We start from the raw sequence: 20,486 nt of genomic DNA, 5'->3' as shown, positions 1-20,486 counted from the left end.
TTTCTCATTCAAATCTGGAAATTCTGCAGATTTGGGACAGAATCTAAGACACAGTATATAGGCCTAAGCAACTCTCTGTACAATCAAGTTACTGTCGCTAACTAAGTGCCAACTAGTCCTTGTAAAATCCCTTAATGCCCAGTGCCAGGCAAGGCAACAAGAAGCACAATGATCACGATGCATCTAGGGAGCAAACTGTAGTCTTCTCCTCTCCAAAATGGTTTCAAGGTCAACGTTATCTCTACTCACCTTTTCATCCCTGACCTTTTGCCACTGAGGCCTAAAGAAGCCATAACCTTCTGCTCTCTGAAATAGTTTCAAGGTCAAGGTCATCACAACTTACCTGCCTAGTGACCCATACCATTCTGATGCCCAAATTAGTTTCAAGGTCAAGGTCATCGCAACTTACCTGTTCATCCCCCGACCTCTTGTTGCTGAGGGCCAGTCGTGGACTCAGCTTATCAACTGTCTTCACTGAAACAAAAACAATAACTTCAATAAAAGCCATGTCTGCCATACATCTGGTCCATCACTGACACAAAAGCAAGGAGAGGATGGTAATAAAAGGAATAAACCACATATTCTTGTCACTTAGATACTGTGTCTGTACCAGCACCAGGAAACCACCGACAAGTGTTGTTACAGTTTGTAATTTGCCGTGACAAAAAGCATAACAAATCCTCTAAGAACCAGCAAAATATAACACCGACAAATCTAAAAAATTCAATAATATACTGAGCAAACCATGAGCAAGTTACAATGATTTGCAACAGAGATTTCTAGTACAATGTGACTTAGTCAAATCTAAAGTAATGGGTCACAAATATGATATCAATTCACCAAAGCCTTGGTTTTCATTGAGAAACAGTTGTACTAAATACATAGCGAGCAGTCAGGAACAAAAGTGTCAATCTTGTACGTAGGTCAGACGTTGACAATCAGACAAACAGGCAGACAGATGTATGTAGACCAAATGATAAACACTGTAACTTTGAGTATAAGACAGTGTGTGTGTCCCATCATCACAATAACCAACCTTTATATATGGTCACAAATTCTTGAACATTTGAGCACAGTGTGACCACATTGCCATAAACTTAGAACTTTCTCGTTCTGCCTCGTGTTTAACAACAGTCAAGACACATACTCATGTACAGAAGACAACCTAAAGGGGAGGCAACTCTAACAGCTACCTTAAAAGGCTTGATGCTAAAATAATGTTGCCACTGAACACATAATAACTATCACCTATTCAGTGAGAGAGTGAGTTCAGTTTTACACCACTTTTAGCAATATTTCAACAATATCACAATAGGGGAAACCAGAAATAGACTTCACACATTGTGCAAATGTGGGGAATTGAATATGGGTCTTTGGCGTGATGAGCAAACTATTTAAGATCACCCAACTGCCTTTACTGACAAGGTGTCGTATAGCGTAGTGAAATTTATTACATAATCTACATTTCATGTTTACATTCAGGATCAAAATCAGATCAAAGGACTGGGAAGTGACTGGTCCTGTGCAACAAACAGAAAGCCTTCTGTTTCACGTTTCAGCAATATGGCGTCATTCACGCAAAGCTCTCTACAGGGTTTCTCTTTTCCTCAACATGAACTCAGTGTTGACATGGTGCAGAAAGCCTTTCTTTGATCTGATGTCTCTTGGTTCATATTCATTTCAGTACCGTTCAGCAGTATCGCACCATTAACAAAATCAACATTGCCTCACTGACAAGCGACAACAGAAATCAAGGTTATTTCATCCTGTCAGTGATGCCACGATACATCCATACTTTTTCTTAGATGACATAATTACTGACGCATTCAAACCTGCACCAATATTTAGTTTTGAAAGTGTCGGTTTAAATATGTTTATGCATTGTTTGCATTTTGCAATCGATTATTTTCTCTAAGACTCATATTTGGGCGACTGACAGAGGTAAGTCATATTATTATTATCAGAGGCATTATGTTTTACAGATTAAGATTGAAATGCAGCAGAGAGGGTTCGGGTGAGCTTGGCACAGTCAGGCTGGTAAAGCTCATCATCAGCTCAGGGCCCTCGCCCCTTCTACACACAGCCCAGACAGCAAATGGGACTTCTCCCAGGAAACACTGCCTAGTCGAACCCACCAAGAACCTTCCGGAGAATATGGAGGCTCCCCAACACTGCAGCCTTCTGCATTACCCAGACTGTCAGAAGGGCTGTGTTCCCAATGGAGAACCCGGGCACTCTCGTGATCTGCGCCAAGAGATCAGGAGGTACCAAACCAAGGGCACCGAGAACAATGGGGAGCCTGACGAAAGTGTACTTGCGATGCAAGCGAGACATTTCAAAGGCGAGGTCCGCATATTTATCATGATTTTCCTGAAGCTTGCCAATCATCATCATTATTATTATTATTATTATTATTATAGGTAGTAAAAGTAGTAGTGACATTATTATAATTATTACTATTATTATTACCTGGGGTTAGTTCCCTGTTGATCTGTATGCTGGACATTGAACTGTCAATCAGTCTCATCTCATCCTCTGATTGGTCACTTGTGTCGTCTGCCTCATTCCCATCATTGCCGTCCACCTCCAGACTGACCAGCTCTTCACGCAGCCATGTTGGTATCTGGTTGCCGTAACAACAGGTTTACTTAAAATCGCTTGTTTTATACAAGACTGTTTTTGTTTCAGTGACATGAAACATGGATGTTTCATGTTTCATTATGAAATCATGGATGGAGATATTGATGTGGATGTGTAGATACTGATGCATGCTCGATATCTCCCGGATACACTTTCTGATGACTCTTCTCTATACCATGGATACATCTACGGCTCAGTCCTATAATTTTGTTACCTCTCTTTGCTTGCTCCGCATTCTCACAGTTGCCAATCAGGTAAGCGGCCAATACAAACAAGCTTGGCACTATCAACAAAGAGCGGTCGTAGCTGCAAAGGTTTGTTTGAAGAGCGATTCAGATTTTGGGGAATCATAGAGACAAATTGACGGGTCTGAAGCTTTGAAAAAATATATGCAAGAGCTCCTTCTACATCTTTCAGGAAACCTATGCATGGTTTGTGTTGCCAAGTTTAATTTAAGAATCAAAAGTGAGTTGTGATTGGTTCGCTCAACTTCCCGCGTAAACACCTGATTGGATAAAAATCCAGCCAAGGCGGGCAATAATTTCATCGGCCTGAGCTGTAAGAGCATCCAGGGTATACTGGAGACTGATCTGCACATATACCCTAGGAATATCGAGGTTGATATTAATGTAGAACCCTACTTAAATCACTAGGTTCATACAAGACTGTCATTTGATCTTTGAGCTGAAAATAATTACAGGAAAAAAATGTCATATTGTACAATAGTCTTATATGGAGAACAGAGAAACACTTTACTCCTGAAAGTGACCCTGAAGACATCTTGATTTGGCAAAAAATGCATTTGAATATATTTGCTTCAGTGTTGAATTGTTCTGTGAAATATGTGGTCACTGGTCATAGGGATGATCATGGATGTAGGTGGAGATGTGGATGTGGATTAGGATTTGGATGTAGATGGAGATGTGGATTAGGATGTAAAAGAAGTTGCAGATGTATATGTGAATTTGAATGTGGATATGGATGTGTAAGTGAAGTTGGTCGTATAGACCTTTCCACGGCTTATTCATGGGTGCAGCCATTTTGTGGCTGCAATTAAGCTGCTGCAACAATAAACTGGTCTGTGCTGTTTGTAACGCCATGCAAGGAAGTACGACGTTGCAAACATGTCTAGATGGAGCCCAGTCAACGCTTATGCGACAGTTAAGCAACGTCTCTTTACTGGGTCAATTCGATCTTGTTTTAAGAATGTCTGATATCGTGTAAAACAAATGCTGAAGGTAAAAAAAAATATATAAAGTACAAAAGTTTAAAGAAATGATCAGGTAATGTCAGTATCATGTGCACTTTGTGGTAAGTCGGCGATTGTAATTTTGCATGAAAACCGAAGGTCTTTTAACGCCGATGTATTTAACGTGAAACTGTTAGTCCGCACGTATCTTATAAAGCATGTGTTCTGAACTTGAACTTGCATGTATTTTCAAATCTTTCTTTCGAGGGCATTTAATACTTTCAAAGATATTCCCCTAATCTTGTCTGTTTTTATTATGATTTGTTGTTTCAAGAACCATCGCCAGTATTATTTATTCATAAAGGTTATGTCAAGATTTAGATGAGTAATATCTAACTGAATGCTCAGAAATGACTACTTACTTCTTAAAGTTAATAATAAATCACAATGTACCAGTATGGAATGTATATGTGTTTTTGCTTTTTAAGAAAATTATCACTATATTGATCTGCATTTACAGTTCATGTAACTGTCTGAGCGAGCTTTCTATTTTACAAGCCCAATATTGTGGCCCCCTCTTTCAAATGAAATCAGGAACACGTCTTCAATAGAAACTTTTATGTCTCTGCTAAAGACTCATCTGTTCACTGCTGCCTTTCTGTAAACATTGAACTAATATTTCATATACTGACTATTTAATATGAACTATTTACTTTGCAATATTGTCAAAGCACCACTAAGCATCTTGATGGTGGACATAAGGTGCTCTATAAATATATTAGAATTACCTACACTTATAACGAAATGTTTAAACCGATGAAGCCAGAGTGCTGTTGTCACACATATATCATGGAACCATTCATACATTGATAGAAACTTGTGAGAGTTCCCTTGTGGCCCAAGTGGTGATTTATCAGTAAAAATACTTTTTGTGGCCACTACCTGCAATGTTTTTTCCCCAAATATCAGTGACCCAAAGACAAAACTGTTGGCCATTTGCCACTGGTAGTTTGTATCACCGAACATCACTGTTTATATAATCTTATACATATATCAGTCTAAGGATTACTGTAAAGTGTGAATTACACGTTTGCATTTATTGAACATCTATAGGTTGGTCTTTCAACATAAAACAATGAAACAAAGGTCAAGGTGAGGTGAACACTCAGTTTAATGATTTAAATATCAATTCAATGTCATTATGAGAATATTTATTTATAATCATTCTATTGGTGAAATATCATATTGCAGAATCATTACATCCCTTTAGCTTAAAGGTCACACGTAAGGCAAAACACACACATGCAGATTCTGTTACCTCTCCATATGGTGCCTTCCTTGTGTCACTATCAAAGAGGAAAGTTAAAGCATAACAGTCTATTTTATATTTACAACAATGAACGGTGAAATCTCTTTGACTCATAAAGATACTACATAATTGTCACAAAACCTACAAGTGTAATACATCACTAGTAGGACTGCATTGCACATTATGTTAAACTAAATGTACACTAACCTTCCTTTTATATCCCAAATGTAAGACTGGATCAGGATTTTGTTTTTGGGATGGCAATCAAAAAAGGAACTGAACATATCTGAAGAAAAGTTATAAAAATAAAACAATTACATTCTAATTAGGCCAATGTCACTCGACTACCTACAATGGGTTATGACTTTTTCAATACATATTTTTTCACTCCTGGTAAACACTAGAGCCTTTATGTTTTTGTGAAAAAAAGAAATACTGACAATAAAGTCATTCTTTACTGCTGTGTACGGTAATGATACATGAATGGTAAAGTAACTATGTAATTAGTGTAAGCTAATTAAATAACATAAATATTACGTAAAGATATATGCAATTCTGTGGCACAGCTTTACTCAACTGTACAGCCCTGTACTGCATGAATAACAAAATATTTCAATGTATCTGATTATCAGATGGGATAACCTATTGTGCCACTAATTATCTTGATAAATAGATACCACACTGCTATCAGATGGGTGAAAATCGATCCGATTAACACGTGACATCCAAATATGACGACGATCTTCATTCACATAAAACCTATGCGGATGATAGAGAAACAGACAGGGACAGTCCTTCCGTGGCATTTTTATGGACAGTAAAGAGCGATTCCTTCCATATTTGCAGATTTCTTTGGCTGTTTTTACAGTCTGTCACAGCACAAATTGTCCCTGATCCACGTTCATAAGGTCTACTTTTGTCCTTAGGTATATTTTCAAAGAAACCAGCAAGTTCCAAGACGTCAAACGTCAATTTCAATTTGCAGCTGCTTAATGGCAGACAACACTAACGCCATCACAAAGTGGGAAAACTGCAGTCAGCATGAAGCACTGCTCCGTGGAAAGGCTTATATGTGAATTTGAATGTGGATGTGGATGTGGATGAACATGGAGATGTGTAAGTAGGTGTAGTTGAGGATACTGATGTTAGCAGAAGTACTCACAGTACAGAAGTTTGCTTGTTTGCTTCACTCAGCTATATAGATATTAGTGTAGATCTTGACATACTGGCCAACAAGGACCAGAGAGCGTGTTTACTAGAAGCAGTGCTCCGCTATGAGCAACCCTATTTAGTTTGTGACAGGTAGAGCAGAAGGAAGCTAGTGCACTGCAGTGCATGACAATGAATTGATTGAGGCATTTAGCAGTGCATGCCTTGCCCATAAGACTCTCATATGGTCGGTGCAGCAAGTCAGTAACTTGACTGCGGACAACCTGGGGCACCTTCACTCCCAATGGTAAGCACAAGTTGGCGGCACTCATACATGCTAATATGGATCAATTATCAGGTTGTTGCTCATATTATCCTTGTTTGCCAGTAGATATTGACATAGCTGATGAGGATGCAGAGGAGAATGTTGATGCTGGGTTAAGTCAAGGAAGCTGATGCAGAAGTCCACTAAGAGGTTTATTTGCTGTTTGTTTAACACTGTGCTCAACGATTTAGATGTCACTGTTAGATGCTGGTGATGACCCTGAAGCTGATGAGAGAGACAGAGACAGGGAGAGAGTCGGAGAGAGAGAGAGATAGAGGGAGAGAGAGACACAGAGAGGGAGAGGGCGAGAGAGTGTGAGACAGAAAGAGGGAGACAGAGAGAGGGAGAGGGAGAAAGACAGAGGGAGAGAGAAAGAGGCAGAGAGAGGGAGAGAAAGAGGGAGAGGGAGAGAGGGAGAGAGTGACAGACACAGAGAGTGAGAGACAGAGGGAGAGAGACAGACACAGAGGGAGACAGAAAGGAGAGATAGAGAGACACAGAGAGAGTGAGAGACAGAGAGAGAAAGGAGAGAGAGACAGAGGGAGAAAGAGAGATAGAGAGGGAGAGAGGGGGAGTGAGCGACAAAGAGAAAGACAGAGAGAGGGAGTGAGGGAGAGGGAGAGGAGAGACAGAGAGGGAGAGAAAGTGAGAGAGACAGAGAGAGGGAGTCTGAGAGAGAGGGAGAGAGGGGGAGAGACAGAGAGAGAGACAGACATAGAGAGATAGAGGGAGAGAGTGAGATGTAAATGCAAACTTAGACAGGGATGGACATGGAGATATGTAGGTTGAGGTTTCTTTGTTCAACACCACACTCAGCAGCATAGATGTGAATGTAATGATAAATAATATTAATGAGAGTATTTATATAGCACTGACTCCCACCACACAAAGGTAATGCTCAAAGCGCTGACAATTCACAGTTCATATGCACAAAACAATACACGGATTTATGAAAGATATTGTTGAAAAAGGTGTGTTTTGGGTCTCTTTTTGAAGCGTGTCAGAGTAATTACTAGTTCTAGATCAAGAGGCAGAGAGTTCCAAGGGCTGCAGCTGCATACTGAAAGCACCAAACGATTTGAGTTTTTAAGTAGACATCATCATGAGAGAGGACAGTCCTGGAGGGAGTGTACAGTATAATAAGTTCTTGAATATAGACAGGTCCTTTGTTGTAATTTGCCTGATAAGTGAGAATCAGTGTTTTGAATTCAATATGTTCAGGAACGTGAAGCCAGTGGAGAGATTGGAGAATGGGTGATAAGAGACAAGATGTCTTGTCTCTTGTTATAATATGTAAATGTTGATGCTGATGCTGGTGTAGACTACTGATGTGGGTGTAGATGTGATCATCGAACTCACGGATCCCTTGGAGTCAGATGCCTCTGAGGAGTAGTCATCCCCACCCTCCCTGCTGGAGGCTGTGTGTTGCTGGGAGTCACTCGACTCACTCTGTGGTTTGTTCTTGGAGCGCTTCCTGTTTAACGTTAGAGCCTCTGTTAACATGGGAGTTGGTGCATAACCAGTCACTTCAGAATTATCAGGAAGCATTTGAAATAATACGCTGTATCAACAATTTGTTAGTCTGGGAGTACCTGTATCACAGAGAACGTTCAGCAATTCTCGATCGGGGAAAACCCTGTTTTATGAGTGAACACGACATTGAAACTGTTGACATTAGTGGAATGAAATGTCAGTTACTAATCTGTGAAGTTTTTGAAGAGCGAAGCATGTCTAGTTGTGAAATCAATCTAAAATCCATCTTAAAGATCACAGAAGAAAGCATTGAAGAATTCATGGGCAGAAATAAGTGTCCACATGTCGTAGTACCCACTCACCTGAGGCTGCGTTTCTTCAGTGCCTTCCGTCGGGGTGGCGGTGCTGTCGTCTCCAGTTGGACAAAGAGATTCTCCCCATGACAGAAGAAGTTTCCCAGTAACACCTTCTCATTTACCTGCTCTATCCTGTAGACAACATAACAACAACCATCTGTACCTCTATACTCAAACACATCTGTATCATTCTAACCACACCCACTTGTATACCTGTAACAACATCCACTTGTATACCTGTAACAACATCCACTTGTATACCTGTAACCACACCCACTTGTATACCTGTAACCACACCCACTTGTATACCTGTAACCACACCCACTTGTATACCTGTAACCACACCCACTTGTATACCTGTAACCACACCCAACTGTATCTCTATAACCATACCCATCTGTATCAGTGTAACCAAATCCAACCCACATTTCTGTAACCACACACCACCAAATATCTCTGTAACCACACCCACATATATCAAACCCACCCATATCCCTGAACCACACCCATCCATATCCATGTAACCACACCCACCCATACCCCCGTAACCACACCCACCCATACCCCCGTAACCACACCCACCCATACCCCCGTAACCACACCCACCCATATCCCCGTAACCACACCCACCCATATCCCTGTAACCACACCCACCCATATCCATGTAACCACACCCACCCATATCCCTGTACCACACCCACCCATATCCCTGTAACCACACCCACCCATATCCCTGTAACCACACCCACCCATATCCCTGTACCACACCCACCCATATCCCTGTAACCACACCCACCCATATCCCTGTAACCACACCCACCCATATCCCTGTAACCACACCCACCCATATCCCTGTAACCCACCTGATGATCTCCACTGGCTCCAGGAGGACAACACAATCATCTCTCATGATCTCCTTTTCTCCTTTCTCTCTCTCCTTTTCCTTGTCTTTCTCTTTCAGGTTCTCCCTGCTACTGGCACTAGTTGATCGGCGGGGTACACTACCTGTAGAGAAGGAGAAGACACCTCACCTCTCAAAGGATGGTCGTTCACTTCCCTTCTAGGTTCTTTATGGCTCTAGGTCATTACTCTTACAAAATCCTGTATAGTGGGCGAGCTGGTAAAGGCACAAGGCTTGTGAGCCAATGAGTTTGAGGTTGCCGGGATAAAGCTCTGATGTGACCAGGTGTAAAAACCTTGGAGTCAACTTTGTGTGCAGATTCTTTCCATGTTATCACAACCCTGTAGTGTACAGTAACAACCCTGTAGTGTACAGTAACAACCCTGTAGTGTACAGTAACAACCCTGTACTGTACAGTAACAACCCTGTGCACAACTGTGTGGATATGTACACTACACAAATATCCTATGTTTACAAAATCATGAAAATCCTAGGAAATGTGAAGCTTCAATGATGTTTATTTCACTCAAGCAGCAACATGCTGTGCCACTGGCATCAGCGTACTCAGTCAGTGAGTGTGTATGGTTTTATGCCACTGTCAGCAATATTTCAGCAATACTACGGTGGGGGACACCAGAAATGGGCTTAACACATTGTACCCATGTGGGGAAATCGATCCTGGGTCTTTGGTGTGGCGAGTGAACGCTTTAACCACTTGGCTACCCAACCATCAACGAGATGTATCAGTGGACTCAATCAGTAAAGTGATCGCAGCACTGCAAGTAACAGAAGTCTGAGGTAGAGTCCCTGAGTTTTGACAACAAGATATGCTGAAGTTGCCTTGTAGCGCTGGTATCAACTTACTCAGAGGTCTGAAGCCTGGGTTGAACTCTTCCTGTGGTGTTGTGGGCACTCCGCTGTCGTTAGCTGCAGACATGACGCTGTCACAACTTGTCTGTCGACTTGGTGACATGGGGGCAACGTCTTCTCCAACCCTCACAGCATCAGCGTCAGAACCTGCAGCAACAGCTGCAGGAGTGAAGGAGAGCAACATGAAGGTAACATGACCAAGGCTGCATATGTTCTGGAGGGTCCAGGAGGAACTGATGTTCCCTGACACAGTTCCCTGATGTTCCCTGACACAGTTCCCTGATGTTCCCTGATGTTCCCTGACACAGTTCCCTGATGTTCCCTATGCACAACTACAACAGTTTCACGGAAAGTACATGTATTCATGCTGCACAAGATTCTATGCTACGTAAACTGCGCATGATCAACAGAAATTTTAGCAAGTTGAATTTTTGACACCCATGGCAAAAGTTATCAATTGATAGCTCTCTTGTAACAGATATAAAACAAGGGGAAAAAAAGCTAAAATAAGGCAGTGAATTATCCATTCACAATGAATATTTACAAGATAACAGCTTCTTCATTTCAAGTTTGAACTTTAGCTACTTAGCTGATTACAATGGAATTTCATGGTTGGTTATGTGCAAGGTAAATTAATACTTAGATAGTTTAATGCAGTTTTGATGTATCTACTGATAATAGATGATACTGAATCATAGGACCGCTCATAATTTATGGCTGGGAGGTTGTCAACCATTTTGTTCTTGGGAGGTAGAGGTTCATCAGTTTTGCAAACATATACTTTGGGTGTTGGTGGCCAGCAATTTCATACAGGGAGGGGGGAGGGTGAATTGATTTTGTACATGACATGCAGAGGGTTGACTCATTATTTATATAAACCTTTTGGGGGTTCATTCACATTGTACATCACTCTCCATAAAAATCATCATCACACCCACAAGCTGTAAATAATGAATGGTCCCTAATGTTGTCATAACCAATATAGATATGCTAATGGGAAAAAGTAACAGTGCATATGATAAAAATGGATAAACAAATGTCATTTGGAAAGGAATAATACTCCAAAGTTGTGCCAAACAATCATAGTTTTGATAGTAAATATTACCCGTAAAAGCTGAAAAATATAAATGACATGATATTTCTCAAGGTAAAAAAAACCATGTGGCTTGAGATACTATTCTTTCCACTCACTGTATCACAAAATAGTTCCTTGGGTGGGTTTTAACTAATCACTGATAGATCATGGGTAAATGTGTGAAAAGCTGATAGCTATTTCTGTATAAAAAACAGGTATTTTTCCAATGTGGCTTTCCTAGGAGGATACCATTTCACTGATAGGTAACGGACATGGTACTAGTTTTGCACTCAACCAGATGGTTTGCTGGTTTTCCATGTCTGACTATTGAGATGTCTGACAGATGGGAGGATACCATCTAAATCCCCATATATAAGTTTATCTCCAATATGAGGAGAGTTAAATTGAAATAATGACAAAGGTTACTGGCCTAAACAACTCACCATCTTGACTGCCCATTGTCTGTTGTTGTTTTCCATGTCTGACTATTGAGATGTCTGACAGATGGGAGGATACCATCTTAATCCCCATATATAAGTTTATCTCCAATATGAGGAGAGTTAAATTGAAATAATGACAAAGGTTACTGGCCTAAACAACTCACCATCTTGACTGCCCATTGTCTGTTGTTGTTTTCCATGTCTGACTATTGAGATGTCTGACAGATGGGAGGATACCATCTTAATCCCCATATATAAGTTTATCTCCAATATGAGGAGAGTTAAATTGAAATAATGACAAAGGTTACTGGCCTAAACAACTCACCATCTTGACTGCCCATTGTCTGTTGTTGTTTTCCATGTCTGACTATTGAGATGTCTGACAGATGGGAGGATACCATCTTAATCCCCATATATAAGTTTATCTCCAATATGAGGAGAGTTAAATTGAAATAATGACAAAGGTTACTGGCCTAAACAACTCACCATCTTGACTGCCCATTGTCTGTTGTTCCTTTCCGCTGTTCAGGCTGGCGACACTTGCCGAGCTGTGTGTGCGAGAGTTGGTGGCCGAGGCTTTTCTTGGTGTGATACTCTCAAGTCGGATATCATCCTTTGAGATGACGCTGGAGGACACATTCGTGATGCTGCCGTTTGTGCTTGACCGACTCGTGTTGTCTTCTACAGCATGCTGGGATGGCATCTTGAACCTCAACCCCCAGTAGTACAGCTCGTGGTCACGTGTACTGGCCACAGTGAAGTGTTCTCCACACTGGATACGCTGTAATGAGTGAGTGAGTGAGTGAGTGAGTGAGTGAGTGTGTGAGTGAGTGTGTGAGTGAGTGAGTGAGTGAGTGAGTGAGTGTGTGAGTGAGTGTGTGAGTGAGTGAGTGTGAGTGAGTGTGAGTGAGTGAGTGAGTGTGTGAGTGAGTGAGTGAGTGAGTGAGTGAGTGAGTGAGTGAGTGAGTGAGTCTTTCACGTGACAACCACTGGGCTCACCCAACACTACAGGTCTGTGTACTTTCCACACAGTGTACAGAACCTAACAGCCTTTAGACTCGAGAACCTGTTAATATGTCATACTTCACATAGTTGAGTCTCTTAAACCATAAACCCTTGCTTCTAAGTGGCGACTAAAGGGATTGGGTGATCAGACTCACTGCCTTGGCTGACATCATGACTGTGTAGAATGGTTCTCATGATGCTGATCACTGAATTGTCTGGTCCAAACTTTAATATTCACTGCCATAAAGCTGCAGTATTGCTCAGTGTGGTGGTTTAACAACAAAAACACCAACAAACTCCAGTCTTGGGAGACCTGACTCCACGGTCCACCACTGTTGACCAAACGGTCTGAGGGTGTACCACTCTCTACAAAGCCACAAAAGCTTAACATTCCAAGGGAGACAACTCAGTGCACCGCGCATATTTGGGAGGTATGAACATTATTGTAGTCATCATCTAAATTCAAAACTGTCTGACCACTTTAATTAGAATGCATGATAGGCATCATGATGCTGAATACGCTTCCCCCAAGGGAGACAAATCTACCAAGCAAGCAATAAGAGAGTTATCTCCCTTGTTCATCACAACAACTATACAGAACAGCAGAAGAAACGCATGTTTTGCAAAACAGAATCTCATAAAAGTAAGCGTTCATGTTTTTGACTTTTATTTAAAAACTTTACAGAGCTGCTTTTATTTTGCTGTTCAGTATGCATGCCGCTCAAAGAAGACTCTCTTCCCCCAACAAAATCATTTTCGTTACTCTGAATTTTTAGTGGTGCAATAGTGAATTGTAATTGGAAAGTTAAGTGTAGTCCTACTATTCTTGTATCCTGAAAAGTTTTGATAAACAGACAAAACATAAAATCATTTCAGAAACAGAAATATTTCAATTTGAATGGATTGATGAATCTAGTACTCATTTCCTTACATTGACACACTTGTCCTGAAGAGGTTTGACCTCTACTGGGGTGTTTGATGCCTTGGTGTTGCCCACGCCCAACTGACCCTCAGTGTTACGCCCGAATGTGTACACATGACCAGACGCTACACGCACGGCAGTGTGGTGCGGGCCGATAGAGATGTCAAGGACGCGGTGTCGTGCCAACGCCCTCACCGGGGTCAGAACATTGCGACCTTCAACCTCTGTCTGAAATGAAAAGAAAACAACGTTCTTGTACCAATTCAAGTCATCCCTGTCACAGAACCACCTTTGCTATACATCACCAGAGCAATGTAACACCACTGCTGTTTGTAGATAATCTCCATGGTATACATCTGATAAATCTCCACTATACCCTGAATGCATCTAAGGCTCTGCCCGATAATTATATTAACTCCATTTGGCGACTTTTTGCCAATCAGATAAACAGCTGTTACAAACGAGCTTGCCAGTGTCAACAAAGATAGTGGTCACAGCTGCCAAGGTTTGTTTGCAGTGTGTTTCAGATTTGGTTGGACATCATACACACAGATTGACAGGTCTGAAGATTTTAAAAAGTATATGGAAGAACTCCTTCTACTATTTCCAGAATACCTCTGCATGATTTGTGTTGCCAAGTTTAATTGGTTAGATAATTTAAGAAGTGAAGGTGAGTTTGTGATTGGTAGTTCAACTTTCCAGTGTAGACACCTGACTGGTGACAAAAGCCAGCCAAGGGAGGTAATAAAATCATCCAGCCCAGCCGTACATGTATCTTGGGTATAGTGGAGATTTATTGGAATGTACAACCAGGAGATATCAAGGACGGTGCTGGCTGGACCGGGATGATCTGACCATCAGTTCACTGGTACAAGGACAATGACAAGTAAAGACAAGAGTCATCAGAAGATGACATATTCCCCCCCCCCCCCCCCCCCCCCCCCTCACATATTTGAAAGGACAAATCATCCGACAATTACTTATTGTGTTTTTAGACCAAGTCTCAATTGTTTCCATGGAATTGATGAAAAATATAAATGCCATATATCTGCAATCAGAAAAAGTCATCATTTCAAGATTTGTCTTGCATATCTGCCAAGATCTTTTGAAAGATATGAAATGGTTTTTGAGTTGTGCTCCAAGAAATGAAGTCAGCAACGTGTTCATGGAACCGAGAAAATAACACATCATAATAACCTGTAAATAGCAAAAAGCACCACTTTAGGTTCCGATTGATATATCTACCAAGTTCTGCAGAAAAATATTGAACAGTTTTTGAGTTCTGCTCCGCAAACAAAGCCCATCCCTCCATTTTGAGACTAAGTCCGAAACGTTTCCATAGAAAAGGAGAAAACAATAAATGAGAAAAACATGTAAATAGCAGAAGGGCACCACTTTAGGGTCTGCCACACATATCTACCGAGTAACACTGACAGATATTAAGAAGTTTTTGTTGAGTTCTGCTCCGGAAACCAAACACACCTCTCACTTTTAAGACTAAGTCCGAAACGCTTCCATGGAAACCGAGAAACTAAGAAATCACAAAAACCTGTAAATAGCAAAAGGCACCACTTTGGGGCGTGCCACACATATCTACCAAGTTTTGCAGAAAAATATTGAACTGTTTTTGAGTTCTGCTCCAGAAACGAATCTCATTCATCCATTTTGAGACTAAGTCCGAAACATTACCACATTACAATTTACATACCGGGGGGATAACATTCCTCTTTATAAGAGTCTCAAGACATTGGTAATAATGAAGTGCCTGTATCACACACATGTGCAAGCTAAAAGCAAAATGGCATTATTACCCTTTCAACCATGTGAGGTGCTAGAAGGTTAACAGTCATGACTGATTCCAACAGGTACCCATTTTCAGCTGGTGAGCCCAAATGTGTCATGTGTTCTTTGCTGTTGGACTGGACTAGAAACTATGAGTCACCCATCCAAGGACTGTCTGTGACCAAACAGTTGCCGAGCATATAGCATGTTGTAGTTTAAGGCTGTTCAGTGGTAGTCACTATAGTCCGTTTGGCTCAAAAGTGGATTGATGAATTGCAGTCTAACTCGAACACTAATAAATATAAAATGTTCGGGAGGTTTTGCGGCCAAAATGCACCACCTGCATTTCCTGGTGTGACGTGTTGAGGAAACACACCTTGCTTCATGAAACAGCACGTATGTCTCGTGGGGAGACCGTCGACGAGGGGACATGTGACTGACCCTGGGAGTCAGTTAGATACCAGAGCTTGTCAGTGTAACATCTTATTTTGAAACATAATAAAGTTTGAAACTAACCTGACATTTCTGCTTTTCCTCATATCATAAAATACTTAATGAAACGCTGATCATAATCAAAACATCATACCAACTCTTTGACACAGTTCACTATTTGTTACGAGGGAGGAGTGCAGAGCTAGGAACAGCCTGGTGTGTGAGAAAAGATGGAGACAGCACAGGAAAATGGATCAATAATTTTGTCAGCACTTGTGCACATGCTTCTTGAACACCTGGCTGTCCATATATCTACATGAATGCAAAGACTGTTTGTGTGTCTTGGGGAACATGACTGTGGGCGAAGGCCTGATAACTTGTTTGAGTATACTTACCTTCGTGAAGATGTTCTTCATAGCCATGAGAAACCCCTGCCTGTTGTTCAGCCCCAGCTTATTGTTCTCATTACTTCCACAGGCAAACACGCTGCCGACGTCTGACAAAAGCATAGTTCCATCATTGCCGCAGCGGACATCGCGGAACACCACTGGCTCTGAGATGGACACTTCACCTGGCTGACAACTGTACAATAAGTGAGTGAGTGTGTGAGTGAGTGAGCGAGTGAGTGAGAAAGCGAGCAAGAGAGCGAGCTGGGGGTTTTACACATCAGAACTGAAAAATACATTTTAAGAACCAGTCGCTTTTAAATTCAGAACAAAACTGCACGAGTTGCATTCATTTTCTTTTAGATCCTAGATAACATATTTTCCAGTTTCATTCACTATGATTGTCATGTCATTCATAGAATTAACTCCAAGTACAACTGTAACACATACCCAGGTCGAGTAACCCAACCTCAGGTGCAAGTATGCAAAATTATCATAGTATTATATCATAGTATTATATTATTATTATATAGTATTATATATAGTATTATTATAGGATATCTATATAGCGCACATATCCATGAAACTATTGCTTGCTCAAGGCGCTGGTATTTATTTTGCTCGATCACTGGATACCAGTTTCAGTGTCATATCATATTATCAATCTCAACTCCATGGGGATTATACATCTCTAAGTGTAACACTGGCTCATAACTGCCATGCCTAAACACTTCATTCAAGCGAAGGACTGAAAATGGGGAACCCATGAACACTTCCAGCAATAGACCACTCACATGCTGACTTCATTGCCGAGGCCCAACTGTCCAGAACTGTTGTCACCCCATGAATAGACTTCTCCCTCGCTGCCGACAGCAACTACGTGACTTGGTCCACACGCTAACGCAACTACGTCAACACTGAAATGTGAATACAGTCAGACTTTGAACGTAGAATAATGGGGTGAACTGAGATTTGTCCGGAAGGTTTCAAATATTTGCAAATAAAAATGCACCGAAACTTTTGAAACAATTATTATCCCAACTTGGTGATTTGCATTCAAAAGTGAAGAATGAGCCAAAATCAGCAGCCCATGGTTGTCCTTTGAGGCGATGAACAGGATCAGGTTGTCAGGCTCACTGACCTAGTTGTCACTGTATGCAAAGTGTACGGATCAATACTCATTGTCTTCTTGACTGGAATGGTATGTGATTGTATGCCAATGCTCCTGATGCCAATCACTGGATTGTCTGTTCCAGGGGCTAGATTTTAGAAGCTCTCCTAGTGCTAAGATAGTCGTAAGTTAATGCTAGTGTATGGCACTTACGACTATCTTAGCATGAACAGAGCTTCAAAAATCTAGGTCCGGACTTATTTCCAGACCGCTATCAAAACAAATAAGGAACTTCCTATCCTGTAAGAGAATCTGTGTACCTGAGTAGAGTCTCTATGAGGCGAGGTTTGGAGGTGGACAGCCAATCGTCATGTCCGAGACAACCTCTTGACCCATCACCGCAGGTGAGCACGAGTCCGTTGTCACTGGTGAACAGACTGAAACCATCTCCACAGCACGCCCTGAAAGCACATCCCAGATGGGGTGAGTGAGTGAGTGAGTGAGAGAAGCAATCAAGCAACCAATCAACCAATAAACTAACCAACAGATCAACCAAGCAACTAACCAACCAGTGGACCAACGTAATGAACACAAGAGTGATCAGAAGATGACATATCCCCCCGGCCCCAACATATCTACCAAGTAACACTGACAGACATTAAGAAGTTTTTGAGTTCTGCTCCGGAAACCAAACACACCTCTCACTTTTGAGACGAAGTACAAAACGCTTCCTTGGAAACTGAGAAACTAAAAAATCACAAAAACCTGTAAGTAGCAAAAGGCACCACCTTAGGTTCCGACTGATATATCTACCCAAGTTTTGCAGGAAAATATTGCACGGTTTTTCAGTTCTGCTCCGGAAACAAAATGATTACGGACAGACGGATGGGGGACGGATGGACAGACGAGTCGTTGACTATATCCCCATGCATTACATGCCATGGGGATAAAAATGAATGAACAAACAAGCATTGTAAAATGAAACAAGCGCCATCAGAAGATGACTTATCCCCCCGGCCCTCACATATTTGAAAGGACAAATCATCTGGCAGTTACTTGGTGTTTTCTTAGAGTAAGTTTGAATCTTTTCCATGGAAGTCATGAAAAATATAAATGCCATATATCTGTAAACAGCAAAAGGCATCACTTCAAGATCTGTCTCATATATCTGCCACAATCTGTTGAAAGATATGGAAACGAAGCCTATCACTCAATTTTGAGGCTACCTCAAAACTGTTTCCATGGAAACCAGGAAAAACAAAAATACCAAAACACTGTAAATAGCAAAAGGCACAACCCTGTGGATCTGTCTCAAATATCTGCCAAGTTTTGCTGTAAGGTATTGAATAGTTTTCGAGTTGTGCTTCGGAAACAATGCCCATCTCTCCATTTTGAGACTAATTCCGAAACTTTTCCATGGAAACCCAGAAAATTATAAATCACAAAAATCTGCAAATAGCAAAAGGCACCACGATGGGGTCTGCCACATATATCTACCAAGTTTTGCTGACAGATATTAGGAACTTTTTGAGATGTGCTCCGGAAATGAAACACCCCTCTCACTTTTGAGTCCGAATCGTTTCTATGGAAAACGAGAAACTAAGAAATCACAAAAACATGTAAATAGCATAAGGCACCATTTTAACTTCTGACTGGTATATCTACCAAGTTTTGCTGAAAAATAAAGAGCGGATTTTGAGTTCTGCTCCGCAAACAAAGCCCATCCCTCCATTTTGAGACTAAGTCCGAAACGTTTCCATAGAAAAGGAGAAAATAATGAATGAGAAAAACATGTAAATAGCAAAAGGGCACCACTTTAGGGTCTGCCACACATATCTACCAAGTAACACTGAAAGATATTAAAAAGTTTCTGAGTTCTGCTCCGGAAACCAAACACACCTCTCACTTTTGAGACTAAGTACAAAATGCTTCCATGGAAATCGAGAAACTAAGAAATCACAAAACTGTAAATAGCAAAAGACATAAGATATTGTTATACATGTATGTAATATTTTGTCTTACATAAGGTGTATAAATTTTGCTTTAAAAGCCACTTGCCACTTGCCACTTGACTGATTTCCCACTTGCTCTGATGTGTGTGACATAGAAAGTCATGACGATGTAATTATGAAAGTATGAATCAACATAGTATTTGATGTTAATGTTTACTGGACTATTTATCGAGATGTGACAAACAGCAACAAAAATACATGTACTTTATTATCATTGTAAAATTTAATAGCTACATTTTGAGCAGAAATGAAATGAAATCCAAGTTTATTTCCAGTTTAAAACTGTGAGCGAAAAATTATTTAGTAGCCCGAAATGAAAACTGACTTGTCCCGGCCATCAGGCGATAGTACTTTTTAACCCCTGCTTACATTGATATTGACTTTCCTTTCAAAGCTTCGACTAATTCTGGTCGTGATCGACTTGTCGTGTCCCCATGTCCTAGTTGACCTTTTGACCCCTCGCCCCAAGTAAAAACTTGACGTTCAGTTGTCACGACGATCACATGGTCTGGTCCTACAGCCATCTGCAATGCAGTCAAAGTCAGTGAGTTTACATCATTTACACATAATTTAAATCACATCATAAAAGTCCAGTATGATGTGTGTCAGACATGTTTATCACTTTTGTAAACACTAAGCTTTCAGATTCTTTGCACTAGCATTTTCCTTCTCCACCTGCTTTTTCATATCAGTTGATTGGTAAAGAGTGAGTTACTTTAGTAAGTTACTCTTGCAACTATGCCATTTCATCTTTTTCTAATATAAATTTTACCTGTCTGATTTTCATTCTTGGCGGCAAGTCTGTGAAACAGGTCAGGTTCCCAGTGGCCGATTCCATGTAGTACAGCACTGACCTGGAATATACAGAGTTTAGCAGTGTAAGACATGGCACCATAACGCCAGACTTTGATTCATAAATCCATCAGAATTCAAAAGCATAATGGAAGAAAAACATAAGAAAGATTTTTTTCTGCATACGAAAATTAAGAAAAATGTACACATAAATAAACATACATTCCTGGCACTATCAATGTAATTATATTAAATGTTACAAATAACACCAGTTTAAATAGATCAAAATTACATCAAAACACCATGAATTATGAAAA

General features: G+C 40.8%; 1 protein-coding gene across 1 annotated transcript in view; it reads right to left on the bottom strand.

Annotated features, from left to right (window-relative positions):
* Positions 1-20,486, bottom strand: part of LOC137259777 (uncharacterized) — a 51,361-nt gene that overhangs the window by 6,860 nt on the left and 24,015 nt on the right. Inside the window, exons 13-25 of the mRNA XM_067797391.1 lie at positions 20,150-20,231; positions 19,747-19,901; positions 17,686-17,826; positions 17,049-17,171; positions 16,264-16,450; positions 13,664-13,882; positions 12,214-12,508; positions 10,207-10,371; positions 9,305-9,446; positions 8,448-8,573; positions 7,972-8,086; positions 2,470-2,623; positions 410-474 (exon numbers count right to left, since the gene is read on the bottom strand). Coding sequence (XP_067653492.1) covers positions 410-474; positions 2,470-2,623; positions 7,972-8,086; positions 8,448-8,573; positions 9,305-9,446; positions 10,207-10,371; positions 12,214-12,508; positions 13,664-13,882; positions 16,264-16,450; positions 17,049-17,171; positions 17,686-17,826; positions 19,747-19,901; positions 20,150-20,231 — 1,969 coding nt within the window. The remainder of the gene's footprint in view (positions 1-409; positions 475-2,469; positions 2,624-7,971; positions 8,087-8,447; positions 8,574-9,304; positions 9,447-10,206; positions 10,372-12,213; positions 12,509-13,663; positions 13,883-16,263; positions 16,451-17,048; positions 17,172-17,685; positions 17,827-19,746; positions 19,902-20,149; positions 20,232-20,486) is intronic.

Source organism: Haliotis asinina, chromosome 13 (genome assembly GCF_037392515.1).
Source record: "Haliotis asinina isolate JCU_RB_2024 chromosome 13, JCU_Hal_asi_v2, whole genome shotgun sequence".
In the NCBI taxonomy this organism is placed as follows: domain Eukaryota; kingdom Metazoa; phylum Mollusca; class Gastropoda; order Lepetellida; family Haliotidae; genus Haliotis; species Haliotis asinina.
The sequence above is the reverse complement of the archived record's forward strand: the minus strand, read 5'-3'. Positions and strand labels throughout refer to the sequence as shown.